Source organism: Phallusia mammillata, chromosome 3, assembly GCF_965637545.1.
Source record: "Phallusia mammillata chromosome 3, kaPhaMamm4.hap1.1, whole genome shotgun sequence".
Lineage (NCBI taxonomy): Eukaryota > Metazoa > Chordata > Ascidiacea > Phlebobranchia > Ascidiidae > Phallusia > Phallusia mammillata.
The window spans coordinates 1,405,947-1,420,764 of NC_137254.1; the positions used below are offsets into that span (position 1 = coordinate 1,405,947).

At 35.1% G+C, this 14,818-nt stretch overlaps 1 protein-coding gene across 1 annotated transcript; it reads left to right on the forward strand.

Annotated features, from left to right (window-relative positions):
• Positions 1-1,270: 1,270 nt before the first annotated feature.
• Positions 1,271-11,692, forward strand: LOC145220065 (nuclear envelope integral membrane protein 1-like). The gene is made up of 10 exons (XM_080087362.1): positions 1,271-1,435; positions 1,681-1,778; positions 3,295-3,411; positions 3,731-3,872; positions 4,621-4,787; positions 5,853-5,985; positions 6,619-6,746; positions 7,845-7,954; positions 8,869-9,045; positions 10,044-11,692. Exons 1-10 carry the CDS (start codon positions 1,366-1,368, stop codon positions 10,216-10,218), a joined length of 1,317 nt encoding a protein of 438 aa, XP_079943488.1. The 5' UTR covers positions 1,271-1,365; the 3' UTR covers positions 10,219-11,692.
• The last annotated feature ends 3,126 nt before the right edge of the window (positions 11,693-14,818 follow it).

Below are 14,818 nucleotides of genomic sequence, written 5' to 3' on the forward strand. Positions count from 1 at the left end.
GAAGCAAATGAAAAGGTAATACCAGTCACCACAAACGGAAAGTTTTAATCAGTAACTATAAACTATAACCTCACTTGGCAGTGCAGATTTTTCTAGATTTTTTGCTTCAAATTCTTGCTTGATTGTGTTGATGTAAAATAGCAGTGTATGAAACAACTGCATGCTGTGCCATGTATATATACATTTGCATCGTACACCGTGGGGAATAACCAACTGCAATACCACCCTCTCACGACCAGCACATGTAGACATTCATTGAAAGCTCATATGTTTCACCACCCTATACAAACTGTATTCAGTACAGCAATGACAAGCATTGGTCTTGGCGTGTGTTTAGTACTGAAGTTGGGCGTTTTTCAGTGACTAATGTTACTGCTGACTGGTAAGCCGCCATATTCGGTCTGGCAAAACTCTTGCGCAATCGCCTTGTAAAAGACACGCTTTTATATGTTGTAGGCTATGAATGACCTATCATATGTAAACAAGCGGTGTTGATATTGTCCAGCTGTTTCAAGGGCTGTAGGCTATAGCGCAAAACTAGTTTCTGGTTTCTAAAGAATTCTTAAGCCTATGGGGATTGTATTTAATCATTTTTTGTGTTTCTTTATGTTTATTTTCAATTTTAACGGTTTTAGAACGGTAAAATTGCAAGGATTTTATCAATCTTACAAAATATATTCGTTTCATGCCTGTGTGATTATTTTCTAACTTTGGTTGTTTATTGCCTTTTCTCACATTCCTTTGTTTATTTATTATTTATTGATTATGGGCCTACACCTTAAACAATTACAGTAAAAAAGTTCAAAAAAAGGAACACAAATATCAAAAAACAGTTTCTTGCGAAACAAGCTCATCCACTACTTATTTCGTCACGGTTATGTAACATATTTGGACCCAACAAAAGGTCTAAAAATACAAAACGAAAGCTATTAACAGCAGTTTTCCTGGCCTTGGGTTTGCCCATTAGTCATCAGTGGTGAATGAAATCGCGTTTCACAAAAATTACCCAAATAAATACCAGAGTTTCCATGCAAGATATTGATGCAATGAAAACACAGTGCAAGAAAAATCTATTTTTAGAAATCAATTTACTTGAACAGGGTTTGTAAAATATCAACTTAAGTCGTTTTAAATATTTTTTGCACCATTTTTGGACATCTTTCTTCCTTTTCTATGTAACAAAACGATTCATCATTCTGCAATAAGCAAATTTATTGCGTAAGTATTAATTATTCATGCGTGTTAAATTGAAGCTCTGTGATTGGTCGAAAAGTTTGTTGTGATGAAAACTCACATGTTTGACTTTCGACTTGTGAATTTTTTACAAAAATACTTGTTTTTCTAAATTTTGAAGCTGGTTTAAGCATGAAAGTCATGAAAGGAGTATTTTATTGCATTGTTTGTGTACTTTTGAATTATCCAGCATGCACTGAAGGTAGGTTCTTGCTTTTTTTCTGTCTTATAAAAGTCATTAATAAAATTGCGTTCAAGCAGGACAATTATTTTGGATTTTTTGTTTATGTTACTTTTTGGATTTTAGTATTTACTGTACTATAAGTTACATAACTTGAAAATTTAGCCTACTATTTCTCTTAAAAGGTTTAGTGACACTATTACTAAAACAGATCTGTTTCTGAGTTTTTGACTTATTTGTTAACTGTTTTTTTTTTACTTACACAGGAAATGGAAGTAAAATCATAGATTTAGGTCTTTTTGGCCAGGAAAGATTTAACAAGACGTCAAGTTTCAAAATCCGATCTATAAAAGACATGGGATATGTAAGATTTTTAAGCTAAAAACTAAAACACATAATGAAATAACAAGAAAAACTTAGAAATGTACCTAATCGCTTAAATTTGGCTCAGCCGAAACCAAATATTTAGCAGTTTTGTGGAATAAATCCAGTTAATGAGCTGCATCATTTGTGGCATCAAGCAAAATTGTACACTACGCTTTTACTACCAAGCAAATTGTAATGTTTCACCAAAGAAATCTTATCAATGAATTACTGACTTTACGACTGGAGTGGAAAACGATAATGTCTTAAAAATTATAATGGTTGACACTATTTAAGTTCTTGTGTAGTTTGAAAGAATGTGTGGTACCTTATTCATCAGAAAAGACAAATTTTTTGCTTAAAATTTATGTTCGTTGAAAATCGGTTTTGTTCGAATTTATTATTCGGCCGAAAGCGAATGTTTAAGAAACATAAATTTAAAGCATAAAACGCGTCTTTTCTGAAACCGAATATTTCTAAAAATGACCAAATCAGCCTAAAAAATCTGACAAATCGAATATTCTCAATGCACTTATAAACTGTTTGTAAAACAAAATTGTACGTTCACATAGAAAATTAAAAAAGAGAAGTTTAAATCTTAATATATATATAATTCATTTGGGACAGCTCAAGTTGCTGTCAAAACATTATGTTTCACTCCAATATATTGGCTTGTTTGTTTCTGGTAAGGATTTTTTAAACAGTGAATTGTGGCGCCCAATTTAATGGTTGCCAAAAGCCTTCGAACACCGCATTAAAGGCTAGCCACGAAAAACCCTAGTTTAGACGCGTTCGAGCACTGCTGTCTTTATTTAAAAACACTAAATAAAACTCTTCAATATTGGCCAAGTCACTGCGCTGCACAAAAATCAACACAACTGAACAGTACGACAGTCGGGGAAGAACTCCCGTAACCACACGTGGCCCGCAAAAGGACTGGCAGACCCTCGAAAAAGGAATCGCAACGAAACTAGTAAATAAAACAAGAAAACCAACAAGTCACGTGGTCGAAATGCACCGGTCAATTATCAATGCCCAAGCGGCTTACTTTAGAAGGTACACCTGGGATTGTAGCCGGAATGCTGCGAAAGGCAATGGCAGGGGAGGAGTTAAAGCAAGGTGCAGTGAACACAAGGTGTGCCGTGGGTTAAATTCCCGTATAATTGAAAGCAATGCACAGGGAAGCATTTGAACAGATAAAAGATAAACGTGAACGAAACAAAAAGATGTGAATGCGATTAAGTGAAAAATATGAAAAACACATCATGAAATTAAGGTAACTAACTTCCGTTTTAGGAAAATAAGCACACACACAGAAAACAAACTTAATAAACCGACAAAACAAGACAGTACACCGGTGGTGACTAACGTGAAACAAGGTGATAGCATAACGCAAAAATTATGGTAACAGAATTGTGTACCTAAGTATCAATATCTTCTTTAGTGTCAACTTAAAATGCTGGTTAAAGATTTTTGTTTTGTTTATTATTTAACTTTCATTATTTTTTGTTGTTTAGGTGATGGGATGCAATCTAATTCAGGTTTATTCAAAAAATGGAGACTTTGACGTCAGCATCAAAACTGAAATAGCTGACGACTTGGTTGAAAACAATGGGTGGTACGGGATATTCTCGGTAACTAATATATCTTGTGCTATTTTTTTTCATTGCATACTGAATTCCAAACTATAGCCTATGATTAATTAAGAATATATTCCAGTTTATTGCATACTGAATTCCAAACTATAGCCTATGATTAATTAAGAATATATTCCAGTTTATTGCATACTGAATCCCAAACTATAGCCTAACATTAGTTAAGAATATACTCCAGTTTATTGCATACTGAATCCCAAACTATACCTTATCATAAAAACAGAAATAATACTGTTTATTGCAAGTTTTGTTTCATGAATAATATACATATACATAACTGATATAATGCTTTTTTTAGCCACTTGTTCGGCGATTTTGGAGCTCAAACAATAAGAAGGAAGTATTAAAAGTCTACTGTATGACTCCGTTCAAAGATAAATATATTTTGGTCGACCTTCATCACTTTGAGCAGGAGGTTGTTATAGAAACATGGCTTAGAAGTAAGCAATTTTGTTGTTTTTTTAGGATGCTAACTTTTAGTATTTATAGAGTCTAATTCAGATTCCTCCGAATCTGTGGTAGGATTCATTCGGTTTGTACCGGTTCTTTAGAACCGTCTTGCGAAATTTTATTAGATCAGAGAACCGGTTAGCATTACTGGTTACTGTCAATGGACTTTTTGTAACAGAACCAGCTGAAAAATATGACTTTTTGTAACAGAACCGGCTGCAAAATATGACTTTTTGTAACAGAACCGGCTGAAAAATATGACTTTTTGTAACAGAACCGGCTGAAAAATATGACTTTTTGTAACAAGTGCTGTCAATTGACCGGTAAATAAAGTGCTGTCAATTGACCGGAATTGCCAACCCTACTTTTGTGACAAAACCGGCTGACAAAATTTGAATCCAACCACTTCCACAATTTGAATGCCTAAAACGTTAGTCTTGTGACACATTTATAGGCTGGCTACAAGCAATGAGTAAAAATGTTACTGTGTCTGGTAGGACACTAAATATTTAAAGTCATGCAAAAAATAATTTAAAGACTCTAAAAATCACTGCTCTAATCAAAAAGTGGTCTGGTTTATTTTAAAAACTTATTTTTTAATCAAAAAAGTTCACACGTTATAATGTAGTGTCTACAAATTTGGAATAGGTTTGAAAGAAACCTTTTTAGTTGCAGATTAAATAATTTTTTTTTTTTTTAAGGATCTTTTTTTTTAATTGCCAAAAAAATATTTTGCAGGATTGAACGTAACATGCCTTGTGTGTTTAATCTCCGGTTTGACTTTATTCTTCTTATCCGGTCGTTTGTCTCGATCGGTCGTGTTCTACTACTCCAGTGGAGTGGGTTTTGGAATTCTGGCTTCTACTCTCATTCTTGTCTTCATTTTAAGTCGCCTTCTTCCAAAGGTAGGAAAAATTAACAGTTAGTGATTTGATTTGAATCTGTACATTTTGGATCTAGAGATTAATTGCGCATAATCGATATTTGGTTTGATATTGGCCTTTTGTAACTGTGTTTGTTCGCACATGTGTTTCGCCTTAAGACTCAACCTGGGGGTCACAAACATGTACCAAACTTGGGATGATTTTGTACGATGTTTTTCGATGTTTGTTAGTAAATGTATGAACACATTTTTGGGAGGTTGCGTTTTGTTAAAAAATCTCCAAAGAGGGTCACTAAAAAAACGTTGAGAAACACTGAATTAGGCATTGCCAAGTCGATTGCCCACAATGCAAGACCATTAAACTATTGGTTACTTTGTTGTACAGTCACCCAATGCTGGCACTATCAACAACATTGACTTTTTTGGCAATAAAAAGATGCAATTTCGACCCTTTTACTGCAAACACAATATCAGTTTTAAACATCAGTTTTTGTCCTACATAACTACTGATAATGGGTATTGGCAGGGTTGCCATATTGCCAGTAAGTTCGTTAAAAAAACTTGTTTTGCTTTCCTTGAGTTGTTAATTTTCCATACAAAACTATACAAACTAACCAAAATGTTTACAGTGGCTGCCACCCTACTTTACAAACCTAAGGTTGCCATGCCATGGCCTACTCAGTGCTTATGTTGCATACCACTGACCTAAGTAATTGTGCACCCCAGTTTGGTGTGTGTAAATGTTAAAACATGTAGTTTTAGGGTAGAGCTATTAACGCCATACCTCACGGAAGACCCACATTCAGCTAATTTTCGATAGGTGGTGCAAAGAGTTGAATTATTTTACGGTTGGGTTGGGAAACATTTTATTTTTATTAGTTACTAAGGTTTTTAGTTAGCTTTATTAGATTTTAAATGCTAATACCTTGCCGTGACCCTAATATCCCTAACCATGAGGATTTTTGGAGATGAAAAGTGCTCTTTGCGTCACCTATCGAAAGTTAGCTAAATGTGAGTCTCCCATGAGCTATGGTGTTAGTAGTTTTTTTTAGTTTTAACATGTAAACAATGTACAATGTGTTTACAGAAACAAGCGATGTACACAGTGTTATTTGGTGGCTGGACCATTTGTGTTTGGGGTTTGTCATTAATCTGGAAAAATCTGACATCTATTTTACTGGAGCATTATTACATTGTGGCTGCTTACCTTTTTGTGGCAGGTAAAATGGTATTAATATTGTTTGTTTGTTTGTTTCATTTCTGTCTGAAGTGGGCAGGCAACACCTGAATGTGTTATGCTCACAATGAGTCTGCTGTCGAGCTGCCTGTTTTGTTGCAAGCCTGTTGAAATATTTTTTATTTGATTTTTTTGAGCAACAAACATAATTGTGCTAAAATATTCACCAAACTGGAAATAGCTGCGCAAAGTTGGGATGTTATAAAGCGCGACAAAGGTAAGGACACAATTGGTGGAAAGGTGGCAAATGCGCTGCAGCTACACCCTTACTAAAAGCGTTATGTGGCAGGGGCTCACATCTGAGGGTGAGGTTGACACATTTGGACATCAAGACTGGGGTAGTTAGGGACCTAAATTTAGTTTAGGCTGAAGCAATACTGCTTAAGTTTCTTGCTCAGGGAAACACAAGTGACCAAGACTGGGTTAGAACCCATGACCTTCTAAAGATATGGCGGTTGAAAGTACACTAATTAAAAAATACCCAAAATTTTGCAATAAAAAAGGTACATCTTTACTTTAAACCAACATAAAGAATAAACAAGGCCTGAAAGCTATTGATTGAAATAAAATTTTTGCTCATGTGAATTTTTGAACCATATTTTAATCAAATATTCAGGCTTCTTCAGTTTTGCGATTTGTTATTGGCGAGGACCGGTAGCTGACCCACGAACACACGACATCGTCCAATGGTCGATTCAAATCGTTTCTATACTTCTAATATACAACGGAACGCAAAAGCCTACTGTAAGAGTTTTTTGTTTATGGCAGTGGTTTTCAAAGCTTGGCTCACTATAAAATACATTTTATTCCGGGGATGAAATTTGCGGCAGGGGGGATTTGAAGAGAAAAACTATGGATAAAAGAACTCATTTGATAGTTTTTTTAACTCATAAAAAACTGCACCACTAGTGATGTCTACAATACATGCTGTTGTAAATGCAGGGACTGAGGAATTAGAAATTTTTTTGTTTGTAAGGGAGAAATATCAAAAAAAAACTTAATCGCTGGTACTTAAGACTTTGTTGATAACTGGTCAGTAACTAGCCGGGATGATAAAGATGAAAAAATTGTCATGAAAAAATAATTAGCATGCGACCTTATGGTCCCTACGTGCGACACACAAACACTTCCTGCATACAGTCATTAGGTATATTGCTATTGGCATCGCCCTAATGGAGAAACTTATTATCAATATGTGTCCATTGTAAAGTGATATGGGCTTTTTTACGCTTTGTGACAATATGAGCGTGTCGACTTTTTAAAATAATATTTAGGTGTGAAAACAAAAAGTCAATTCAACTAGCTCATTCATCATTTTTATGCAAAAGTTTTTTATGTAGCCCGCCAAGTACTTACAAAACGTAATGTGGCCTGTCATTTTCCTAGTCCTGTACCACCCTGATTCAGATTATAGCGAAATCCATTTAGTTGCATAAAATGAAGCCAGTTATGTTATCTATTTCATCTGTACATAAGCTTTAATGTTGTGATAATTGTGTGAAGCATAAAATGACCTAAATAGTTTGTTGTACTACAGCAGTGGTTCTAAACCTTTTTCGGCGAATTTCTCCCTTAACGATTCAAAACATTTTTATTGCCCCCTATAAACAAAACATAGTAGATGCTAAACTATACAAAAATCACTTAAAATTGGGTCTTTTATCAACTTCACAGGTCATATTCCTAGAGCTGATGTGTCTATTTACAAACCACTTGTAAAAATTTATGTAAATTCCTCTCCTAATGTTTAAAGTTTTTCCTGGTTGGGAACGACTGTCTTACACTATATAGTTACATAGGTTGAGTTTTTTTACTGATTCTAAACTGTTTTATGTTTTTTAGGTTTCTCTTTCAATTATTTTGGCTGTTGTAATGAACAAAGTGATAGAAAATCACAATTCAGGAGAAAAACTTTTTGCATTTCTGCGAATATTAAAGCAAAACTTCATTTTGTAAGTCAATTTGCTTTGTTTTGCATGCCGAGTTTTATTTTGTGAAATATGATACAAATTTATATTTATCCTAACATTTATCCTAACAATACAAAAATTCCTTCAAAATATTTGCAAATATTGTGTTCACAAATCTTAGTTTGTTTGTATGTTTTTATTTTATTCCATTAAATGATCATCAAAATTAAACCAATATAATTTTTTAAGCAGAACCTAATTTTTAGGGATGTGCCCAAACTGAAAATGTTCTGTTTGGTCGAACACTGAGCATCTCATTTTAATGCTTGGGGCTTTGTGATGTCACATACATTTCCAATTTCACACTAGTTTTGTAGCTTTCCAAGGTCCGTTACGTCACCAGTGGTGTATTAAGCTGTACAGGCCCCAGACGTTTGCGTTTTTCCACCATCTAATGCATTAAACATTCATTTTTGTTCTTGGATACCCTTTTAAACACTAGTTTCATATGATAACAGGGTATGAATATGCAAATTTAACACTCGGGTCAGCTTGTGCAACTGCTCGGCCGAGCACCAAGCCAAAAACAGTAAAACTCGGTACCAAGTACTCAGGTTCTGGCTAGGCTTGACTCGTTTCCACAAATTTCTTTATCCATTGTTTTAAACAAAAGTTTTGCTTTTCAAAAGCCTTTAAATAAGAACAGATGTAAACCTTTGACAGTTGAATGCTGTAATAAAGTATATTTTTGTTAGAAATATGGAATATCTCAATACTTACGTAGAAATGTTGGATGTCCAAGTCCAAATTTCTATTTTATTTTTTTCACGTATTTTGCTGATTATCAAAAGTTAATGCGCGATCTTTTAGCAATTTTCTTCAAGGCCATATTTTTCATAATTTTGATGTAGTTTGTACTTTTTAAAAACATTAAAACAAAAATGTGCTTTTGACAGTCGAAAACTTCTGGGCAAAATCGGAGACCCATCGCCGCGACGCTTGTTAACAGAAGAAGAATACTTGCTTGAAGGAGAGAGAGAAACGAAAAAGGCATTGGAGGAATTACGCAACTACTGCAACAGTCCGCAATGCTCCCCGTGGAAAACTCTTTCACGACTCGAATCTCCTGGGAGGTTTGTACACACAAAAAGTTATGATAAAACCCTTTTTTGTCTAATGCTGATCGTTTCAAGCATTTGGTCGAGAAAGAGTGCTTAAAACTTATTTAAATTTATATACATGTTAGTTTGTATTTAAACAGTAATGCTCCCAAAGTATGACCCCGATTGACCAAGCGGTTCACCCACAGGCTCCTAAAATGCAAAATTTTAAATGTCTATACTTACGTAAAGTACAAGACTTAGTTGTTTCATACTTTGATGGCAAGTGCATTAAAAGTATTTTAGTTATGGGTGCCTTTTCTGAAAGGGAAACATATTGTTTAGACTGTTTTTTCTCTCTAACAATGGTTTGTTCCAAGCATTTGGTCAAGTAAGAGTGCTTCACATTTATTCAAATTTACACAGATGTTAGTTAGTTATCCAAAGTTTAACCTCCAGACCTTTAACCCCCAACGACCCAGCAGTTCACCCACAGGCCCCCAAACCACAAAATTTTAAAAAAGGTTGTACTTACTAAAGTACATGATGTAAGGCTGTGATGACCCAATTTTTTTCACACAACTTGTGTTGCAATGTCACAAAACCATTTAACAAGTAACTTTTCTTGATGCAAGTATACAACAACCCAAACAATTAAAGTTTTTGTAGTTATCGGTTATGAATCTCTGTTATTAAAGTTTTGGCTTGCTTTTATTCCATATTGTTTTCTGTAAGTCATGGAGTATTAAACTTTTTTGTCTTGTTTTTACCATAAATACTTCGAAAAGCAAATTTATTGCTTCATTTTTTTTAGCTTACAAATACCAGAAACTTAAACTGAGCCCAAAGGACTTTCTTGTCAGTAAATTTTAATACATTTGTTGTAGGTGAAACTGTAAAATCACATTTTTGGGTTTATATATTTATTTCTAAGACATGCAAAATCGAACGATCGAAAAAATTCTGACTTAAATCAGTCTCCACTGTGAACAGTTTCGCAAACTCCTGATGTAAACAATTCATTTTTACAGGTTTGCTCAGTTTATAGAAGGTGACCATCATATTTACGATCAAGAACAGAGTCTGTATGAAGAAGATATGCAAAATTTAACAGACAGTGAAAATGAAATTGAAAATTCACCGCGGCAAAACCACATCAATCCGTTAACATACAAAGATGAATATATGAGTGAAGAAAGTGACTAAATACTCCTGCATGGTACATGCAAAGCTAGAGAATACTCCTGCATGGCACAATAGAGCATGTAAAATGCTCCTGCGCGGTACAACAGAGCTAGTACTATGACTTGTCAATTTTTTCAAGACCCACAAAGTTGCACGGCATTGCTTTCTACAGTTAAAGAAGAAAACCTGTGTTTCTCCAAATTTTTAAATCAGGTTGCATTTATGAAATACCCAAAATTTGAAATGTCTCATTCATGTGGATATAAAAACCCTGTCATAAAATTTAAGTGGCAATGGAAAAAAAAACGTTTTCATCTATTTTCACCCATCTGGCTACTGTAAAAAAAAAACTACTGGGGTATACTAGCAAGTATATAATTATGAACAGATAAAAAGGTTCACTTTTTGTCTTATATGTGGTAATTTTTGTTGTAACCAGTGGTTCCCAATCGTTATCGACAAATTCCTCCCTTACAAATTAAAACATTGTCATTCCTTCCCAATATACTACATAGTAGATGCTAAACCATACTAAAATGTTTTAAAATTGGGTATTTTATCAACTTCACTGGTTATATTCCCTGAGCTTAAGTGTCTTTTCCTTACTTGGGGGACCATTGAACTAAACCATTACCGGAGTACTCTGTATCGAGCAGTACCATTTGAGACTCTTGGTACCAGCAATCGGCACAATTAATCCTTGGTACTTGACCAAAATCTGCTAATAAAGATAAGATTAAAGCCTAAGTTACAACTACAAAAAATTTTAAGGCTTTTCTTGTAACTGGCAAATTCGACCACATTTCATGTTACTATGTAAAGTTTATAGAATACATTTTCTTGAGCCAATAGTATAAGAGCAACTTGGTACCAAACAACACTACTTGTGATGCGTGGTACCAGCAATCATCTCAATTAATGCTTGGTACTCGATCAAACAAAGTCAAAGTTAGGACTTGAGAGCCATGGAACATTTTTTCTGTGTAACTGGAAATTTTTATCACAATTAATGCTCCATTCAAAACGTTTATGTACAGCAAAGGATATCTTGATCTAATAATATAAAAGCAACAATGTGCAGGTTTAAATTTTCAATGATGTACAGAGCTTCAAAAGTGTTGAATTAAAAAAAAAAACTGTGGCCTTTTCCAACTTTACTGTGCGATAAAATTATTACAATGGCAAAATGCTGCGTTGTGTTAGTTTGTCGGGACAGAACTTGTTTATTACTTCCATCAGATTATTGTGATGCCATATTTTTACTTTTTTTGTACAAGATTTATGTATATGCCTAAAATCTCAAAAAAATCCCCCCGTTGCAAAAAGTGACTTTCAATGCTTCGTTATTCTTTTTGTGGTCTAACCTAACATTTTCACAATGAATTAAACTTTGTTCTGTGTTTTTTCAGTTTAGTTGTAAATTTCTTTACAAACCTGAGCATTTTTGTGCCAAAGAAAATTTATTTTGAGAATCTGTTTCATTTGTGCAACGAACAGTTAATGTAGCTTTGATAATTATTAAGTAATTTAAAAGTGAGTAATTCTGTAACAAAGTGTATACCTTTAAACACTGATATTCTTTATTATGAGTGTTTTGTGATTCTATCAGTATGAAATATTTTGAACAATGGTTCCGTTTTAAACCGGTCGGTAGGAGGCAGAAAGCGGTCAAAACCAGTTTGAAACTGGAATTTTCCGCAAAACCCACCCCAAAACTGGATTTTTATTTTATTGACCTCAAAAAGTGAAAAAACGGAAAGGCTACAGCCTTAGGGTTTTTTTCAAAAAAGAAAAGAAAACTCAGGTCAAAATTTCCAATTTTCTGTTCAGCTCAATCCGTCCATCAATTAGATATTAATCTGGGCTTTCTAGGCGCTATAATATAGTATATATTTGAACCTATTTCTTTACATCAGTAATATTAAAACTAAGCAATCAAACACTTGGCGGCCGTTGGTGAAGAAGGATCTGCGATGCGGCCATCATAGCGAAAAACGTTGTGCACCCCTGCTCCTAAAATACGCGCAAATTAGTTTTTAATTCGGGTTTTCTGTCGAAGTCACGTCTGTGCTATAAATGAAGCAAAAGTTTAACACTCCTCTCTAAAGGCCCGTTTACACTATGCGTATCGCGCTCGCTCAAACCTGCGTAAGTTTGTTTGTTTCATTTTTTCTGTCTGGTTTCGCGCTTGACTGATTTCGGGCGCTCAAGTCTCGTAGAAATGAGCGAGCGATCGCCTACCGAGCGTTTTTCTGCGTATCAAGCTGCTTGAACCTGGGCAGGAACTTGGCCGAACGGTCTGGCGCGCCTGACCCATATACAGACATAAAAAAAACCTGATCGGGATTCGTCCCCGGGAGAGTCCTGGGTTCGAACCCCGTGAAAAAAAAAAAAAGCTGCTTGAACCTGCGAAAACGGTTTGTGTTATCGCTGCTTGCGGGTTTGTAATTGAAAAAAGTTGGTTCATTTGCCGAAAATAAATGATGGTGCGCTATTTGCCTCAAATTTAATTATTTATTACATTGTTATGATTGTATGTTGGGTTTTTTGTGTTCAAATATTGCAATTAAGTGCATTTAAAATGTACATTCTACCCAGTACAGGGGACTACATGCTATAAAAACATGAAAATAAGATAAACATGCCATAAATCTATACAACAACATACTAAACAATCCTGTATGATTACCGAGATGCAAAATCATGTTTACTAACAAAATATCATTTAATTTAGATTCATAAAAATCTTTTTCGAATCTAAAATAGGTAACAATGAATTTATGTGATGAATTTTGGTCATCGATAGTTGCTGTGAGCTAAAAATGACGTCGGGTATGTTATTTAGTACACTTAGGTACGCGCCGAAAATCGTAGTGTAAACGGAAGGGGTCGCAAGGTTAGGTTAGGTTAGGCGCCCCTACGCACAGTGTAAACGGGCCTTAACGGTAACAAGATCTTCTTAGTGTCTGCATGTTTTGAGATAAAACGTTTTCAATAGGATTTGTGCTCTGCGTCATCTATCAAATTTTAGCTGAATGAGCGGCTGACATGAGTTATGGTGTTAGTCAATTTTCCGTTGATGTAAAGTTAACAAGTGTATTATAGATAGTTGAGTGATGGATCTGATATGAAAAGACTCTAAAGGCCTGGAATTTTTCTTACAAAGCAAACGTACGCGTTCACCTGGTGAATTTGTATGCAAAAGATTATTACAAAACAGCAGTCAATGCAACGCGTAACAATATGTATTGTTACGTCATAAACAGTGAAGAATGAATTGGCCATTGACCATTTTGTTTAAATATAATCTTTAGCTGGTCACGAATAAGGTTTAGACCCAGGAAATTCCGACCCGAAATTCCGGGATTTGAGTCCTTTTCCCTCATCCTAGAATTCTTCCTGAAATCCCACGATTGAGGGCAAGTTCTTGACACTAAATAGGATCTACTTTATATTGTAGAGAATATCATTCAGGGCAATTATCCAATAATAACCAGTTTTTCTGGGCAAAGTTTTCATTTACATAGTAACACAGGAGGTTATAAAATAATGCTGCTTGTTCAAAGATGTAAGACGGACGTTTTGAGTCGGGTATTGGACTTTAAAACAGGCTAGATTAGTGTTTTTGAACCTTTCATAGATCATTGCTCCCTTCAAGTAACCTTCAGGACTTGTGGCCCCTTTAAGTAACCCCTTCGAGCTCAGGGAACCCTACTCATCAAAACATGTAAATACAAACTCTTAATCTACCAGGATAGACCTTAAAAAAGACGAACGGTCTAAATATAAAGATATTAACTGACCGTATAAGTCAACCCGAACAGGCCCTGCCAATCGCCCAAGTTAAAATGGTATGGTAAGACCGTGAAATTAAGTGAAATGTCAAATCGTTAAAGTTTATTAGTAGTTTGGCAATAAATTCAGCTTCCAACAAGTCGAATACAGTATACTACAAGTAACGGTACTGGCCGAATTGTGGACACAAGCGCTGTGCCCTTGGAATGTAAATCATGGGTGGGCAACCTGCGGCCCTTGGAATCAATTTCTGCGGGCCCACAGAGACACGTGGATTTCAAATGTACAAATGTAACCTAGTCAAATTATTACATTTTTTGAGCAAATTAGTGTGCCCGGTGTTATTTTTCTGCGATCTGACAATATGTTGCTAGTATTAAAAGCGAATTTAATTGTAGCAAGGCATTTTTGGTATGCAACGAAGTAAAATTACCTTGTGTTATATAAAGGTGCGGCCCACGATCTAATCATAGCAATTGTATTTGGCCCCACAGTAACAAAGGTTGCCCATCCCTGATGTAAATCATTGGACTACAGTAGTGGGATCACACTATGATGCATCTTTCCACTTTTTGTAGTGATGCTTTGTTAAACAATTAATTTTGAAAATTCCACCTATTGCCTGTTCTCTTAGTTTCTAACTTCATGGAAGCTAGCTAATCCGGCCATGCGTCCAATTGCTTCCTGTAACATAAGAATGTGGTGAAGCCGCAGCTGCACAGCCTGTTAATGTCTACATTATTTCGTAAACGCACAACAACTGATCTTTGTAGCCCATGCAGTTAAGGTTTATAGTGGCGAGGGAAAGTTAGTGTGTTATGTTAGT

Bases quoted from the DNA above. Each gene is read 5' to 3' on its own strand.
- LOC145220065 (XM_080087362.1), top strand. From the start codon at position 1,366: ATGAAAGTCATGAAAGGAGTATTTTATTGCATTGTTTGTGTACTTTTG. The intron at 3,873-4,620 runs GTAAGCAATTTT...AATATTTTGCAG, and splicing joins TATAGAAACATGGCTTAGAA to GATTGAACGTAACATGCCTT. The intron at 6,747-7,844 runs GTAAGAGTTTTT...TATGTTTTTTAG, and splicing joins ACGGAACGCAAAAGCCTACT to GTTTCTCTTTCAATTATTTT.